The sequence below is a fragment of the Anas platyrhynchos genome, chromosome Z (assembly GCF_047663525.1).
Source record: "Anas platyrhynchos isolate ZD024472 breed Pekin duck chromosome Z, IASCAAS_PekinDuck_T2T, whole genome shotgun sequence".
NCBI lineage: Eukaryota > Metazoa > Chordata > Aves > Anseriformes > Anatidae > Anas > Anas platyrhynchos.
In genome coordinates, this window is record NC_092621.1 from 81473960 (window position 1) to 81492255 (window position 18296).

Below are 18296 nucleotides of genomic sequence, written 5' to 3' on the forward strand. Positions count from 1 at the left end.
ATTTTGGGGGACAGGAGGACAAGTCCAGCAGTTTGCACTAAAGGTAGTTGTGAGTTAACAGAAGACATAGCATTTTTGAACTTCTGATTAATATTGCTGTGTAAGAATCCAGGTAAATAACCACATTTTGTATTTACCTTTCAAAGCAGGGATGTCTCAAAAATGAAAAATGGGTTTGCTCACAAAAGCCTTTGTCTCTGGAACACTGCTATAAGTAGCTCACTATCTAGGTTGAAAATGGTAATACAGGGTAGTGTGTCCTATTTTTCCATGCTTGCAGAGAAGATACAATACGGGAATTCAGCCTTGGTAATTACTAATACACCACACAGACACAATTACACGCTGTGTACTGCATAAAGGAATCACTTGTGGTCTGCCTCCATTACAAAGAGCAGTAGGGGGCCGGCATGCAAGAAGACAAAATGCTTTACAAGGAGGAAGGAGACCAGAAGAGTTGATGTACCCAAATACAAGGACCTTGATTCTTTTTGGAGTGATTTAAGTCCCCTTCCATCAATTATCGTCCTTTGTCTCCAGAGTCTTATCACAAGCAGCATTACAGGAACTGAACAAAACAATACTCAGGCCCAAATAACCCTGTGAACTGTGCTGACATTTCCACACCCTGTTGCTGTGTTTGACCAGGTTACTCAGATTTAAAAAAAAAAAACAAAAAACACACACACAAAAAAACTCCACACAGAACAACAACAAACAATCCTGTTTTAAATAACATGCTCAGTCCTTCCTGGTGTCTTTTCTGCTGTCATACCATGGTGGTGAGGTGATATAAAAACCTTTTTAGCACAAATTCAGATTGACTTTCTCTAATATGACAGATTTTCAAATGAAGATTTTCAGCTTTGTAGAGTTCTTAATAGGATTATTTTTAAGTTAATTAGATCCTTCCCCTTGCCATTTGCATGTCCTCTAACCCGTTGCACAAATCTGAGCTTTGGGTAAATGAAGAATTACAAATAAAAAACTTAACTCAAATGTATTTCAAGAAGTGCTCTGCTGATATACTTTGATTTCTGCATTAAATTAGTCAGCTCTCTACTCATCCACTTTTACTGCTCAGAACCAGAGTAATAAACTTTTCTTTAGTGATATATGAAGTTTCGAGGGTAAAAACATAAGTATGAGATCAATGAAAAGAATCTATTTTTTCATTCATTCAAACCAGATAAGTGACATTTCATGGTATTACTTGACAGGACATTGCAGTCATTGCTCATCTGAAAACAAATTAAATAACATGTGGAAAGTAAAAAAAAAAAAAAAAAAAAAAGACCTTAGGAAAGTCAGCTATTTTTGACAGTAAGTCAGCTTCTGTGAAACAAAGCCTTGTCTTTCAGAAAGTATTTATGATCTATGAGAAAAAAAATATATATCCTTGGGCTAAAATGTTTATTGGCACCTAGGAGTCTGAAGAGAGCAAGTCAGGCCTGTGGTTTTTTGAGGGCACTTTATCATCGCCTGCATTCTCAAAGGGATCTGTGAATGAATAGAGCTGGATTACTCAGCCTTCTATTCCACGCCTATTCCTCTCCATTTTCCTTGGCAAGACTGAGAGCCGAGTTATTTTTAGTTAGGCAATTTTCTATTTTTAGACAAATATCAGTTAAGAGACATTTGTTAGGAAAAATCCAAAAAAAGAAAAACACAAAAGGGGGAGGGGATGAAGCTTCCCATCTCATATTGTGAAGCAAGCCCTTCAACCTGTAACTCCAGGCGTTTCAGCTGCTTCCAATCTTGGAAAAATAAAGAAAATTCAGAGTTCAGGGATTTAAAAATAAACCTACCCTCTGGCAAACAGACCAAAATACAACAAGCTGTTACTATGTGAAACAGTGACTACAAAAACAAAGAACATTCTCCAATGACTAGATTGGGATAAAACTTTGGAGCTATTAAGCTATAAGAATGTTACACAGACATGTAAGATTTTTCCAGTTTCTCAGCCAGATATATCATGTTTTGGAGAAAGAAACAGTCATCTGTGAAATAGACCTAGCTTTAAGACATACAGATTTAAGTTCCCAGTTTGATAAAGAAAGGAAACATGAACAGAGTTTGAAAGATGTATACTCTGTACATATTTTTACCCTTGTTATCACATTATTTTTACAACAATCCAGCCAAAACCTTTCCAAAGATATTAAAATATTTTAAAATGATTATTAAGAACAAAAGAGTGAAAGAAAAATAACACGAGGATATGACCAAAACCAAGGACTTATCCTCAATAATTAAAACCAAGGTGGCCCCTCAAAATATAATCAAAAGTAGCTTTTACTATAACATGTGCTTCAGAGCAACTGAATTTGCATCTATTCCACTTTTCTCTGTCCCTATTCTCTACAACCAGTTATGGAAAAATGAGCTATCAGGTGAGCTACTTCACTTTATCTGACATCCATTAGGATTAAAAAATATGTTTCATGCCAAATAAATCCTTGTTGCAAAAAAATCAGTAGAAAACTAGCCTTTTATATTATTATTATTATTATTATTATTATTATTATTATTATTATTATTATTATTATTATTATTATTATTCAGAGAGAGAGAGAATGTAAAACAAAAAAGCCAAAGCAACTAATTATGCAACTTTCCCTTAGCTGCATTTTTTGATGTATACTCAAAAAAAAAAAAGTCTACATTTCTCCTGTTATCTTTCTTATAGGTTGTAAAACATCAAAACTCTATCAGTTATTAGAGTTATTAACAAGATGCTGCATTTATCAAGGAAAGCTTAAATAATAGCTTGTGGATGGAAAGATAAAGAGTCAAAATCTCATGTGGATAGGTAGAATGGAATAAACTGTTACCTACTGGATGTAGTAGAAAGACTAATTTGGACAGTCACAGTGACTGGAATAGCTATCCCATTCAGGGACCACTTTGGACAGAATAGAGTTGCCTTTCACAATTTTTCAGTTTTGAATTTTTTCTTGTGGTCTTGTAGTAGCTAATATTTACAAAAAGTCCAAATTGCTGGAATCATGAGATAAGGTAAGAATATCATCTTTTGTTTAAAAATATTCACTTCTAAATTATTTGCTTGAAAAAACTAATGAAATTAAGATTGATAAATTGGAGGTTTTTTTTTTTTTTTTTTTTTTCATTATTTGAAAATGGGATATTTTCCCCTTCATGATCTTTTTGTACTTACCATGGTTAGGAAAAATATAGGAAAAAACTCATATGAAAATATTAGGTTACAAACATGTTTTCCAAAGGCTCAAAACTCAGAAAGCAGAGAAAGACCAAAGTAATATTGCAAAAATGCTGAAGATCTTGAAGCCCATCCCATGATTTTGTCATACATGAGGTTAGCAATAATGGTTTGGCTCATACTTACTAAAAATGAAACAAGAAGCAAGCACTTAAAAAGTCTAAATCATCATTTAAATGAAATTCTTTGGCCAGTTGACCCTGTCCAATCATCTTCTGGCCTGTGGAAACTGGTAATAGTAGCTGTTTTTTTTATCTAGCTGGTCTTCAACCAATTTACAGAGGAAATCAATAATGCTATCCCCATTTTACAGACAGGGAAACTGAAGCATTAAGAGGAAATGTAACTTGTCCAAGGTCACACAACAGTATTTGGCAAAGCTATTAATAAAATTCAAGTCTCATGAGTCCTAGTCCAGGGCAGTATCCAATAGACTGTACTGTCTTTAGATCACCCTGAATAACCTTTCTTACATTCAAGTTTACTTTCTATACTGTCCCAGATCTTCAGCCCATGGTAAGCTGAAATAATTCCACCGATTTTAACAGCTGAAGAGCTGACTTGGTGTGTATTTCTTGGCTTGTTTATATTCAGTATTATGTTATGATGCCAAGACAAGAAAATACTCTTATTACATTAAACAAACTCCAACAGTTGCCTTACTTCTCCTAAAAGGAGCACATTTAGGGAGTTATATGGGTTTATTTACTACAAATATACAGATAAGAGTCTTAATTGATATGAAGAGGCTTTCAGAATCTAATTAACCTCCCAGCTAGTCATTAGCTCTGTGACCTTTAGAAATAATTGGCAGAATGATATTTTTTTCCTTCATCTCATTCAGAACTTCCCCAACAAGTGACTAATCCTGCATATGCTGTAGGACCCCAGCTCACCTGTAAGAGTTGGTGAGATAAAGTGCAGTAAGTCCATCATCAAAACAGGACTGTGGTATTCCTCTCAGGCACAATACACAGCCTACCAGATGCACACAGCTTTTGCTGCTTTAATGCTATTCTCATCATCTCCAACCTTCCAATGTGCCAAAGATGTGCTAAGTTTTATGTCTCAAGGGGACTCATTGGAGACTCAGTGGCATTTCTTGCATGTTACCCCTCTGTTGCTGGTCAACCTAAACATCTATCAGATTTTCAGTTTAAGCAAGTTCTTCTAGAAAGCCACAGAAGTATTCATTTTTACCTATCTTTAGTTGCATGTTTTCATTGGACATTTTTTAGAGCAAAACCCTTTCTTAGAAAGCAGCAACACACACACACACAAGCAATATTATGAATCCCACCACCCTACAAGCCTTGGTATTACTTTGTTTCCTAATATCTTAACAATAAGGTGTGTAAAGATGTCTCTGAGTGTTGTAGAATACATAGGATGTGCAACCTGCAGTAAGAGTTTCAAGTGTTTACAAGTTTAGCTCTTTCCCTAGGTGGGAAATGCTGTTGTGATTGGCACTAATCTCTCTTGCTATGTGCAGTTCATTCTCCTGCACCAAACACAGGAGTACACTGGGGAAGGAAAATGCTCTACAAAAGGTAAATGCAACAATTACTAGAACAATGAAGTTGTATGAACCTACAGAGAACAAATTAAAATGACAGTGCCAGATTCTGATTATCTTTAAGACAGAATTTATCATTGGCAAATTACTCAAAAACGTGTAAAAAACCCCAAAACATTTTGCAAATCAGAGCTACTTTTTTTTTCTTTTTTTTTTTTCTTTTTCCCCATGGCCAACCAGCAACGCTAACACAACAACCCTAGGCTAATTAAGGTCTCCTAAAGTAGCTCAGGCTAATTCTTGACACAGTCTTTGGTGTCTTTAAGAGTTCACCCAACATGAGAGAGAGAAATATGTTTTGACTAAAACAGAAACTAAAAGAGGATAGATTTAGATTAGGTGTTTAGAAGAAATTCTTTACTCTGAGGCCCAGGCCCAGGCTGCCCACAGGAGCTGTGGCTGCCCCATCCCTGGCAGTGCCCAAGGCCAGGCTGGATGGGGCTTGGGGTAGCCTTGGCTGCTGGGAGGTGTCCCAGCCCATGGCAGGGGTCTGGAACTGGATGATTTTTAAGGTCCTTTCCAACCCAAACCATTCTGTGATTCTAAGATAATCGTGTTACAGGATCATTATCACCTTATTTTGCTACCTGTTCTTACTGTGCCATGTCTGAAATAGGACTGTAAATACTGTAAGGTGGGACCAGTTAGTGTCCATTAAAATACAGTAAAATGCAGCTTTGTGAGAGTGAATGGAGAGGTGGTTGAAAGGGCATATTATGCTTGTAAATACTAAGGCTAAAATAAAACAAAAAAAAAATAAAACAAAAAAGCAACAAACCAAAACCAGAGTAGGACAATGTACAGCTGAAAAGCCAAATGATGATAAGGTTTTATTGAAGGAGAAGGTTTTGATGGTGTCTTGCAGGAGCTGACTCCTTTCTATCTGTAAGTCTAGGTGCTTGAACTCCTTCAAAGTGTAAAAATGATTTAGAAGACATAAGAAAAAAAAAAAAAAAGATTATTTGAAGAAAGATGCCAGTGAAAGACAGAACCAAAGGCAGATAGCAAGTGAGATATATCAAAAAAAGGAAAAGACAGAGAGGTCATGGAGGAGTTCTTGTAAGATAAAAGACAACTGCAAAGATCACAGACAAATGTTTATGCATGCATGAAAAGTAGCAGTTTTAAGGAACAAACTTAAAAAAATCAGAGAAGATCTGCTGGGTGATCAGCATTGATAACAGAAGCTCAGTTAGCAAAGAGAAAAACGGAGGAAGTTAGTGTTGTTCCTCTTTTTTCTCTACCAGTGATTAGCGGTATGGCAGAGGGGAACTGAGGAGGTGGATATGTCTGTGCCAGAAAACGGAAGATATGGTTAATGGGATGAATTTGAAAGGGCTGACCTAGTAGGAGAACTTGAGTTAAATGTAGTGACCACTGAATCAGCAGACAAACAGAAGCCAGCTAGAGAAATGGGGACGATAAGAGCAGAAGGGTCAAAGCAACTGACAGATCAGGGACCTGAAAAGAGCTGAAAGATGAGGCAGTTCGTGAGTTGTGGGGGAATGATTTACGTGCACACAGAGAAAGAATCAGGGTATTAATGTCAAGTAAACAGAATCAAAACAGGGCTTGGTAAAAACTCACTGGAGACCTGCTAAAGCCAAGACAGTGGCTGATGCTTTGATGTGAAAAAAATGACAAGGAAGACAGGACAGTGAGAGAGAAAACAGGCAGGAAATTTCATCTTAAATCAGCAAAGCCTTGATGGCTTAGCTGAAGAACCACAGCAGATTTCTGTAACATGGCTAGGATTGTGACTGTAATTACATTTGCTGCCAAGATGCAGTATTTATACTGTAAAGTACACCCCTCCAATGGGATGTCCTTTCTGAGCTCCTAAGCACCAAAACTTGCGGTGCTTTCGCATGAATTCTCTTCTTACTTACAATGTGACAAAGAAATATCACTGAAATAAGCTGTGTTGCATCCAATTTGGTTTTACAGAAGAAAAGAGATCTGGCCTTATGCTAAATAAACACAAAAAATGCATAATGCATGTAGTTGTCAGTTGTAAAACTCTGACACGCTTGTTCCCCATTTCCTCATTGCCATAAAAGAAAAAACACACACACAAAAACAAAACCTCTTGACAATACAATTGTGCTGATAATGTTAAATGACAGACCTATAAGGTAATTTTTTTTCTGTTAAAGCGAATAGTAGCTGGAGGTATTGAAAAACTTCTAAGGAAAATTGTAAATCTAGTTGTAAAAAAGCTACTTCTGCACCAAAAAGTATGTAGTAAGTACTGCAGGATTTTGTAATGACTGAAAATGTAGTTCCATTTTAAAGTAAAGAATTACAAATCTTCTAGTAATTGTGTGACAGGACTCTGAATGAGAGCTGCTGAATGTATTGTTTTTGGTATATACATATGCCACTGGGAAGTTAACATAAAGGTGAAATTAATCTTTCCTTCTCAGTGTCCAAGTGTATAGCAACCTGGCACAGGTTCTGCTATTCCCTAAAATAAGTTACTATATCCAGCAACCAGCATGCACTTTTTAACTGAAGCAAAATTGAATGAACGTCTGTGGTTTCGTGGGTGAGGACATAAAAGCTTCAATTTTAGGAATACAGTTAACTCTAAACAGAATTCTCAGAATGAACATCACTCTTTTTTTTTTTTTTTTTTTTTTTCCAGAACTAATACATTTTATAAAACTGCCACACAGACTTCAGTGAGACTTGCAATAATTGTCATTGTCGCTGAAAATGGACAAACATGAGAATTGAGCAAATTATTTCTCCTTCAAGAATATGAGCTGATTTTTGGTTACCAGTGGAAGTCAGAAGTCTATTTACTGGGTAATAACTGAAATACATTCAGCTGATATATAATTTTTATGAGCTGAAGAACTCAGATAAGCCAAATTGCATGTTAATCATCTCAATTTTGAATGAGGCAACTGGAAAAGATGATCTCAATTACATAGTCTTATAATTATTAATATTACATGTGAATAAAATTGCTACATGTGTAAAGAAAGTATAAGCTATTTTTTAAAATCATTAAACAAAAAGAGTTTAATGAACAACACTAATTGAACTCAAAAAAGAGTTTTAGAATTCTCTTTAATCTTAACCACTTCATTTCACATCACACCAATAATCCGATTATATAGAGATAGGTTGAATAGGACCAAATTGCTTGATCTGCAGAAACACAAATATTAAAATTAATTTAAAATATTTTTCCCTTGAAAAACAGTGCAGTGCATGTTAGATACATGACAGTTGGTGTTTTCTGATATTTCAAATAATAAATTATAGCCTGATGACTCATTCTTTTGGAAATGCTAAATATAATTAATCTGAGTAAATAGACTGAAAATGTCTGATTAATAAAATGAATAACCTACATGAAAATTTGTGTATTTTTTCTATTTGAGTAACAGTGGTTTAACTTAAAAGTAATTAACTACATATTACAAACCTACTCTTTTTTATTTTAAATACAGATTTTTCAAAAAAGTGATACCATATTCTAATGACTGATAACACAGTTCTACCACGATTGAGAAAGTAACTAAATAGTTAATTTTGTCCAATGTGAACAGAAATTGGACTCTAAATTAAAGACCTTTATACAGTTGACAGTTATATTTCAAATTTTCATAAGTCTACCTAAAAAAGTTTTCTTTCTATAATTCTATGCAGAGATCTAAAAGCACAGCTATGCCCTTTTCTTCCACTGAAATATAGTTATTGAACAGTCATTTAGTTAAAAATGATCAGATTTAATAACACTGTCTAATTCTCAGCTGCTGTTGATTGCCCTTGAAGAACATGATTAAAAACCTGTAAGTGTGAAATCTAGCTGTCAGAAAGCAAGAAAAAATGGACTACTTACATGGAAAATATGTGTAATATAGTCACTTTAACTGATCAATTTAAATATTTAAATGTGTGGCAGATTTATATCTTGTATCTAAAAATATATCCAAACTATTTCTCAGATTGCATACTTTCGTGGGCCTTGGTTCTCTATTGTACTGTTGTTAAGTGATAATATTAATTAATACTGTTAATTATCAAGTAAAGGCATGGTAATATTGGACACTTGTTCAAAACCTGTGCTTGCACAAGCACTCCTTTGATCCTGAAACAGAAAACATGGTGTGGCTTATGCATTCTGCATCACAGGCAGAACATTGGAAACCATAACAGCAAAACAATCAAATGCCTTAATTTAGAGCTGACAAAACAAATGAAAAACAAAACAAAAGCAGCCAAAATAATGAACAACAAACCACCCCAAAACATAAAAATGCACTTCATTGGTAGGTTATTGAAATAAAATACTGTTTGTTTCAGGTACTTACTTTCATTTGGCTGCTTTTAGAGCAATGAAAAGGGATGCCCAACAAATTTTGGATATAGCCAGAAAAATTTTTCATTGGCATGAAAAATTGCCTATCAGCCTACCCAGACTGGGACACTGTTCATGCAGAAAATAGACTTGGTAGGTGCAGAAATTACTCTTTCTTAAAATCACAAAGTTACACCAGAATGGACGTTATCTTACATTTTGTTTTCACTGCCCCCCCCCCCCCCCCCCCTTTTTTTTTTTATAAGAAAAAAGCATCTTCATCCAATGTGAAGAAGTAGTGAGTCCTTTGCAAGTGGCTAACTTTCCCAGTTCCCACAAGAAAGCCTGCAGGAAGAAGTAAAGATATCACAGGAAACTTTTCCTGCTAAGAATAATCTGGCTCTGTGCCACTGAAAGAGGACAGGGAATTATTTTGGGGACAGATTTTGAATTCCACTGAACAGGACATGGGCTGACCAGCTTTGGGTGACAGGAAAGGCTTCATGTCAATATATGAGATTTGAACTATGAGAGGAAAAGAGATGATGGAGAGGAGGAAGAAATTATGTACTTTCCTCTTAGTCCTAACTCACATTAATTTTGCTTCTGCTGACAGAACATCACCTTCTCCTAACAGGGGAGAAAATCTGCTAGGAGATCATGAAGGAAGCAGAACAGCCCCATCCTATATGCTGACATGACGATACACAGAAATGTGATATACATTACTGTGTTACAGTCTTTGCAAACCAAGGTGTTGGACTGTGATATCTCGCAACAAGTGTAATGATGCCCATTATGCAGTATATTTTCTCCATCAAAACAGCATATTTGTAACTTACACATTTTCCTTCTTCCATTGCTAGTCTCAAATACAAGGATGATGCAGGTGTCAATTCCAAAAGCAACAAACTCTCATTTTTTACAACATACAGATTATTTAAAAATCTGAAATTAACATCTTTAAAATTACCTGAAATAATTTAAATGTGTAGGCAAATGATGAAAGTTTCATTGATATTCCTTCCAAAACTCTGTAAATGATACCACTAGATGCCTGACCAATTAGGTGCTTTGAAAAAAAGGACTTGTGTAAGCCACGTAGGCAATTTTTTCAGATATTACTCTGAGTGTTTTGCTATTCAAACAGAATTATTGAAAGCTTCATTTACTTGGGATGGCTTGAATCTTAATGTGATTAGATATTAAACTGATTTTTCTGTAAATAGTACAGCTTAACATTGAAAATATTGAATTTTAATGAATAATTTCCAGTAACGGTAAATACAACTTGCCCTGACTAAATTAATTTTTGAAAGTAATTATAAGGTGTCTCCATCATTTTGATAGTGTTGCTTCAGTACTGTTATCATTATTATTACCATTACAGCATCCTGTATGAGAGAGAGATGTAACATTTGTTATTATGTGTAGTTCTCAAGTAAACTTTCCTTGCAATCTGTTAAACTTCCCATTTCTGTAAATAAGCAAAAGCTTCTAAGAAAGTCACTTGAATGCCTTAAAACAGTGGTTCTAAATCTCTTTAAATTTTCTTCCATGTCTCTTAGAATGCCTTTCTTCTGTTCCTCCTGGCCGGAGGACATCATAATTTTTGGAATGAGGAGACAATGCATGCAATGTTTTCTGGGGAAACATCTTTAGGAGCTGCTAGGAGACAAGGAGAAGATTCATCTGGGAGGTAGTGGCTAAGACATGGAGAGGACTCAAGGGACAAAGCAGCACAGAAATCTGAGTAACTGGGGGCAAGAGATCCCATCACAGGAGTTTCTGTTGAGCATTTGAGGCTCAGCAGGAGAACACAGCTCACAAAATATATGGGTTCCCTCCAGTCTCTGCTGCTCTTCCATGTCTCACACCATCTCCATCCCCCCCAACAACACTCCTCCATCCATGTTCTGTTCTCTTGCTGCTAGGTCACTCCCAGGGTGTGACCCTTAAGAAAACACGATTGGGTCTGTCAGTTTGAACACCTTGGTCTCAAAGCAAAGTCAGAACAGAGCCCTCAGAGAACACAAAATCTTACCTCAACAATATCTGAATTCGTTCGACTCTCATGCGGCTCATTATACTCGGTATATTTCAGCAGCACTTTGTCCATATCGGTGCTGGCATACTGGAACAGTTTGTTGGTGCTGTTGAATATGATCAGAGCAATCTCGCAGTCACACAGAACACTCAGCTCATAAGCCTTCTTCATTAACCCAAATTTCCTCTTTGTAAATGTCACCTAGAGAAAAAAAAAAAAAAAAAGCTGTCAATAATCCCCAAGTTAATCTTTGTAGTCCTTCTTATTTGTTTTGGAAATATACATGACTGCTGTTGTCCTTGAATTGAGCAAGTTCAGAAGGAAAGCATGTAAGTACAAAGAGAGTTCCGAAATAGAATATAAGTATGTGTATTTACTATGTAAGTGAGGAAATGTATTTATTCTCATTACAAAATATTCAAGGTACGGATAAAGGCTACAGTACATTTTTTTGTAGTTCTACAGATGCTACATCTTTGTAACTTTCTAATTCCTGTAGTTTTCCCTTAAACACTCTTTATACTGTGTACATCTCTGTCATCAATGTCTTAAAGGTGCAGCTTCGTTTTGCAATGGCAAATAGCTAGAAGACATGCAGTCAGTTTCTGGTTTTGATAGTGATTCACTAAGATTCAATTGCCACACAACTCACACAAAATTTTAGTAGAAGAAATTACTTCATACAGAATTTAAGTAGTGTGAAAAAGATACGTTGTTCATGGAAACACAGAATAGTTTTGAGGAAATATCTAGGATTAAAAAGTTAAGAACACCTTATTTAACGCTCAAGTTCTTATTTGAAAAATGAAAAATATAAAGAAAGAATGAAGAACATTAGTTTTCCAGCAAGTAATACCATCTTTAAATAAGGTCTTTTTTTTTTTTTTTTTTTTTAATGCACAGATGCATCACACTTTATCTCTTTTCAAATTAAATGCTCAGAAATATGTACTGACATTTTTTAGTACAAAGGACTTTGGGTCATGTTATAGAGGTAAAAGCAGGGATATGCATAGCTTTCTGAGTAGGTCAGCTAATGTCCTAACACTTCATGAAAGCCTAGGCAGTAGGAAAAACATCTGAACTCTACATAACTATAACTTTCCAACTACATAACTATAACTTGTCCTTCTGACAAAGAAAGATTCTGCACAGCATATAAATGCTTTTCTTCTTTCTTTTCTGCACTAGCTTACAAGCTCCAGTAAGACATGTGGCTTAGAATAAAAAAAGTCCATTAGTTGCTCTAGCTAATCATATGCTTGAATTTGTTTCTCTTTGTTCTGTTTCTTCATGTACGCAATTCCTACCAAGTGCATGCAATAACTGTGAATTTTTTACATCTATTTTCCTCTCCAATAATTTTGAGTGAAAATATTTTTTTCAGATAAAATATGGTTTTGCTAAGGCTATAACTAATCAAATTTAATATGTAGACAGGATATTTGATACAGCAAGGACAGGTGATCACAAACCAAGTTTGTAAATCAGCCCAATCCCATACTTGTTGCTCAGTTTCTTAATGAGTAGTATCTCTGCACTTTAACGCTGTGGCAAGAAGATTCCTTTCTATGCAGTTCGTAAGTCTGCTGTTTTATCTTGTCATACTCCTAATGCAGGTTAATGCTAACTGCAGCCCCAGCCTACCTTACGATCCCACCAGATCATGCCTTGGAAAACGTGACCTCTAATCCCTATTTGTTAGCCCATCCCAAAAAGATAAGACTCTATGTATGAACAGGTATTCTCCCAAATGTATATCGAATATCATTCCTTTTCTTGTCATTTCTATCTCTTTAGCCTCTGTCAATGTACTCTTAAGAAAGATGGACTGCTATTAAGTACAATTATTCAAGCATTTTATAAACACATTTTCCACAGTCCTGGTCTCAAGTATGTATAGTTGATTGTATAGTTGATTTTAAATTTTATCTAAATTTGTCTGTCTCAATAGCTTTTGATATTTGGAATTAATAATGTGATAGGTAACAAAACATCATTCAAATTCTGAAAAATAGACTAGCATTCCAAATACTGCTTTAATGTTTTCTGTGATTACAGAAAATTGCAATGTATTTGTTGAAACAAATATATATGTTTAACATTTAGAAAAAGCTAAACATACAGAAAATAAAATGGACTAACTCAACATATTTTTCTGCATCTAAAATGCCTTTCAATCAACTTTTTGACCACAGTGCTGTAGGTGGAGTGTCTCTACACAGTATGGTTTCTGTTGCACATAAACCTCAGAATTTAGCATGTTACAGCTTCTTACCATCAAAGTACACTCCAGTACAGAAATATCTTTAAAGCCACTGTTTGTGTTTACTGTTAGGTCCTCCTGAACATTTAGAGTAACCACACAGCTGTGCTGCATAGCACATACTTATTTCATAATACTTATCCCCAGAATGATACTGGTTAGAGTTCCTTTTTGTGGAAACTGAAAAAAGAACAAGAGATAAGCTAGACTTTTTTTTTGTTGTTGCTGTTGCATTTTTTTCTTTTTTTTTTTTCCCTTTATTTAAAACATAATCTTAATTTCTCTGAATTTGATTTGCACTTAACTCCTAGATCTTTCAAATATTTTCAAAATCTATCAGATAATATTTTAGCCACTGCTGCTTGGTGCATTAAAAGCAATCACTGTCTGTGCAGTGATCTGCAATATTACTTTTCCTTTCAAATATGCTATTCATTGTGTCATATCTTTACGTATATATATTGCATATTCATATATATATAAATTAACTTGATTTTACAACAGTTTCTATGAGTCAACCTGTATTTTCAAATGTATAAAGAAAGGTCCGTAACCTCAGGAAATATTAAGAATTTTCTTCAAGTCATATAGAAACAAATGGCCATCTTTCATACTCTCTTCTATGTGGCTACCTAAGAAAGATGAACAAACTTCTTTTCCATACTTCATAATATTTTGATGAGCTATAGAAGGAGGCAATATCTTTATTGCTTAGCTTCTCTCTATAGTATGAATTTGTTAACCATTTGTTATGTTAATCATACTCAAGTAACCTAGAAGTATCTAATAAACTTTGTTATGATAGCATACAGTATTATAGTATTGCAAAAAAAAAAAAAAAAAAAAAAAAAATCCAAGTAGTAAAAAATAACACAAATTATTTAAAACTTTTTTTTTTTTTTTGTCTAGGTGGAAGGCATGAAATCATCTCTTAAGATGCTCATCCTTCATTTTTTCTTGAACTGATTCAGCGCTGAAAATGAACAAGACACACACAGTCCACATGAGCTTTGGAGTAGCTGCACGGTACCAAAAATCTGAGTGGTCACATGGTCTCAATGTCCTATACTGCATTCAAAATTTTCAGTCATGATAGTACCGTATATCAGCTTATAATTTAATTTTGTCATTTGACATAAAGAGCATTAGTGAGACTGAAAGTAAACACACGTACAATGCGACAATTCATCAACTTATTTGAAAAAAGTATAAACAAAATACTGCATGCATTTCAATAGTACCTGCTTAATATTTAACTTTTTTTTTTTTCCAGTGGCAAGAATCAAAACACTTAAATATTCTTTTCTATAAATATTAATTAAGATATGATTAATTATGTCTGTTGTCTAAACCACTGATAATTCTCAGATCTTTTTCAGGTTATAGTTTTTCTGATTTTTAGAAGTGTGATAGGCAATGTATGAAGTCCTTCTCTTTGTGGGCTATAGTATTTTATAACGTTGGTGTGAGAATTGGGAGGAATGAAAGTGGAGTGGAGGGAGGAAGTGGAATAGATAAGAGACCAGTGTTCAACAGTTTTTCAAACCCTTTAAGCATGTATATATAAAACACAAGGTTTGAAATAGTGACAGTGTTCCTAAATACTTTTATGAGGCTTTTTTATGCATAGTTTAAAATGTATTGCAAAAAAGAGCAGTGTGTAGAGAGTACCACACTTGCCTCTTAAACATGAGAAAAAATAACTGAATTCCAACCCTGTACATTAACAGCAACAAAAACAAAGACTAGCCTAGTACTACCACTATCTTAACACTATAATTCATTTATTTATTTAAAGTTCACTTTAAAAAACTTAAAACCATTGTCTTAACAGGAATAGTGGTACCTAAAAGTTAGGTTACTAAATCCTGCAGCATTTTTGTATGTGAAGAAATATAAATGCTTATGACTTTACAGACGCTGTTTTCAAATATTGGGAAAATTAAAAACACAGTGATGGAGTGAGCTTCCAACTTCCTTGATATAAGTCAAGGTAAGTTTTTTATACATTTCAGATTAAATTCTGGCTAAAGATGAAACCTACCGTATGTGCTAAAGGAAAGGCATTTACAGAAGAGGACTGTTAAAAGGACATCTTTCCACTTCAGCTCTGGTTCTTTAGCAAGATGGAAACACTTCTCAGCTAGCTTTTCAGGCATAAAGCTGCAAGAGTCTTCTGATGGATATTTGATGGACTAGTCACTGTAGACAGCCTGAATACATGGCTACATGAGCATACACTGTGATATGTTCCATTTAGTTGGTAATTTGGCCCAGAGGCAGCCTTTCTTACTTAATCTCTAGTAACTAAAATTTACTAAAACTAAATACACTAGAAGGTAATGTTTTTTGATTATGAATAAGAATTCATTCATGTCCTGAAATTTAAATGTGTTTATATGTGCATGTGTGAATGAGTCCATCCCATTTTTCAAACCAGATAGTCTACTAGTCAATGGTAACAGTGGTCACTGGCAATGGTCTTTATTCAGCTGTAACAAGAAGAGTGAGCTTCTTATAGATGCTAATTCATCAGTAGAGGGACAGAAACAACTACAAACACTCCCAGCCTTCAGGGACACTTTATGTGTTTATCTGTCTATCTATCTATCTATCTATCTATCTATCTATCTATCTATCTACCTATCTATCTCTTTAAATTCAGGCCCTTCCAGTCCTTCTTCTGAAACCTCACACACTCTGAGAGGCTGGTTTTAGATGGCCAAGCCATTACACTGATACTATTATGAGTACTCCATATTCATCACTAACAATCATATCATATATGCTAACATTTTCTGGTTTGAAAGTAGCAGTCCTGTGATCTTTCAAGCAATTCAGTCCAGTCTGTGGTAAAGTACCAGTGTTCCCCTTACTTATTGCTATCCTGATTATAAAGATACACAGTTGCTGACATAGGACAATGAGAGAAACAGGGACTGTGCACATAATACTTCCTATGTATGTTTCCTGCCATTAAACATGTGTGAGTGACTAGTGAAAAACAGGGACGACTGATGCATAGAAGTATCTGTTACAGGTACTGCCTGGTCAGTAAGAAATACGATTCTCTTTCTCCTTATTTCATCCAGAATGTCTAAATTTTTGACACCAGGACTGGAGTAGGCATGGTGGATAAAAGACATGTGACAAATAGGAGGTACTATGTGAGCAATCTACCTAACTTTCAACAAAAATAAAGGCAACGTATAAACCAAAGGGCTCTTGACTAAAATGCACTGTCAGGCACCTAATCCTACCGTATGTTGAAAACCCAAATCACTACCAGAGAGGCAAGAGCTCTTGTCATATTTTTTTCTTCCAGTTCCTCCTATTTGATTTGTGTTTAGAGCTGTTTGTCATATGATGAGCCTTGGCTGCAACAATCTTTACAGCAGCACTCAGTGGGCCTGGGAAGAAGCACCAGTGCAGGATTCGCTCTAGACAAACCTCTCTTTATGCAACGCTTAGGCATGTCGTATTAAATGAAAGGCTCTTTAAAGAGCAGTGAAGAACCCTTCAGCAGCCTGCTTCCATATTCTTGTTACCCTCCAGCATAATTTACAGGGATGAGACAGCAGTGATTTATGCTGGTAAAAGAGCTATTGTCTTGGAAAGCCTCAAGCATATTGAGCTACAACTTGCTGAATAGTCCAGATAAAGAGGAGTTCTAAGCAGGATGCCCTAAAATTATAGCTATAACAAATAAAACGTTCATGATTAATTTCTTCAAAAAAGAAGGTTTTGTACTCCTTTGTTATGTCCCATTTTTAGTATATCAGTACATAAATAACAGATCAAAAACTTAAAATAGTGATACTGTTCAGTCTGCCCAAATCCTACACATCATGGTGGATCTTTGAAATGAATTTTTCCATTGTAAATCAAGAGAGGAGGGATAATTGGAACAAGTGTTAATTAACAGATGATACCACAACTCAGAAATTAGTAGGTTACGCTTCCCACTTTAAATTACAAATTAAGATCTAAAAACAGTCAGGGAAGCAAGAATAATAATAGTTAATCTCTGATACATCACTTTCTTTGTTGAATCAGAGAGATAAGATTAATTTCATTACATACAGATGTACATATACATATGTATTTTAGGTAAAGAGTTCATATTTATGAAATAATCATCTTTATCAAAACCACAGTATCAAATACACAATACTCAAGAAAACTAATACAACTAATTTTTTTTTTTTTTTTTTTTTTTTTTTTTTTTTGGTATGCTACACCAGTTCAGGCAGGTACAAATAGATGTTTAGGCTAAAAAACATGTTTACTAGTTCTGTGCTGCTTAAATGTTCATAAGGTAAAGGTCAAAGAATATTTCATTCCCTGCTGAGCAAATGGTCAGGAAGCACATTTGTCTGCATTTCCTGTCATAACAGGAAGAGTGTAACTTCTTCCTCTCTACAATGGCTTCAGTTCTGCTTCCCACCTCCAGCTCTTTCTCCCTCAGGGCTTTCCAAGCCATTCCTTGCAAGACAGCAAGGCCGTGCCTCTGTCTGCACTGGTTTTCAGCTCTGCTGTGCTGGCAGATGCCTCATTCACTATTGCTCTCTCCTTAGGCTTCTTGCTCATACTTAAAATTGAAAGTAATTTGACCTAAATATTTACCTTATGCTAATTCACTTTAAATTATGCTCAGAACATACATTTGCAATACAAGCACACTTAAGCTGAAATATAAGGCATTCTTGAAATGCATGGTTCAGATCAGCAGCTCTCTTCCAACTTTACTTCTCAGGTAGTCTCATGCAATGTGAAAAATGCTGTCTCAATGTTTAAAGATCGCTACAGTTTTGGAGTCATTAAAATTTGGGATTGTATTCTTTGCTA

At 35.0% G+C, this 18296-nt stretch overlaps 1 protein-coding gene across 23 annotated transcripts in view; it reads right to left on the reverse strand.

The window, feature by feature from the left end:
• MEF2C (myocyte enhancer factor 2C) overlaps positions 1 to 18296 on the reverse strand; it is a 140511-nt gene that overhangs the window by 54907 nt on the left and 67308 nt on the right. For all 23 annotated transcript variants that reach the window (XM_072030654.1, XM_072030646.1, XM_072030657.1 and 20 more), the window contains 1 exon segment: positions 11180 to 11383. In XM_072030654.1, the coding sequence (XP_071886755.1) occupies positions 11180 to 11383 (204 nt within the window).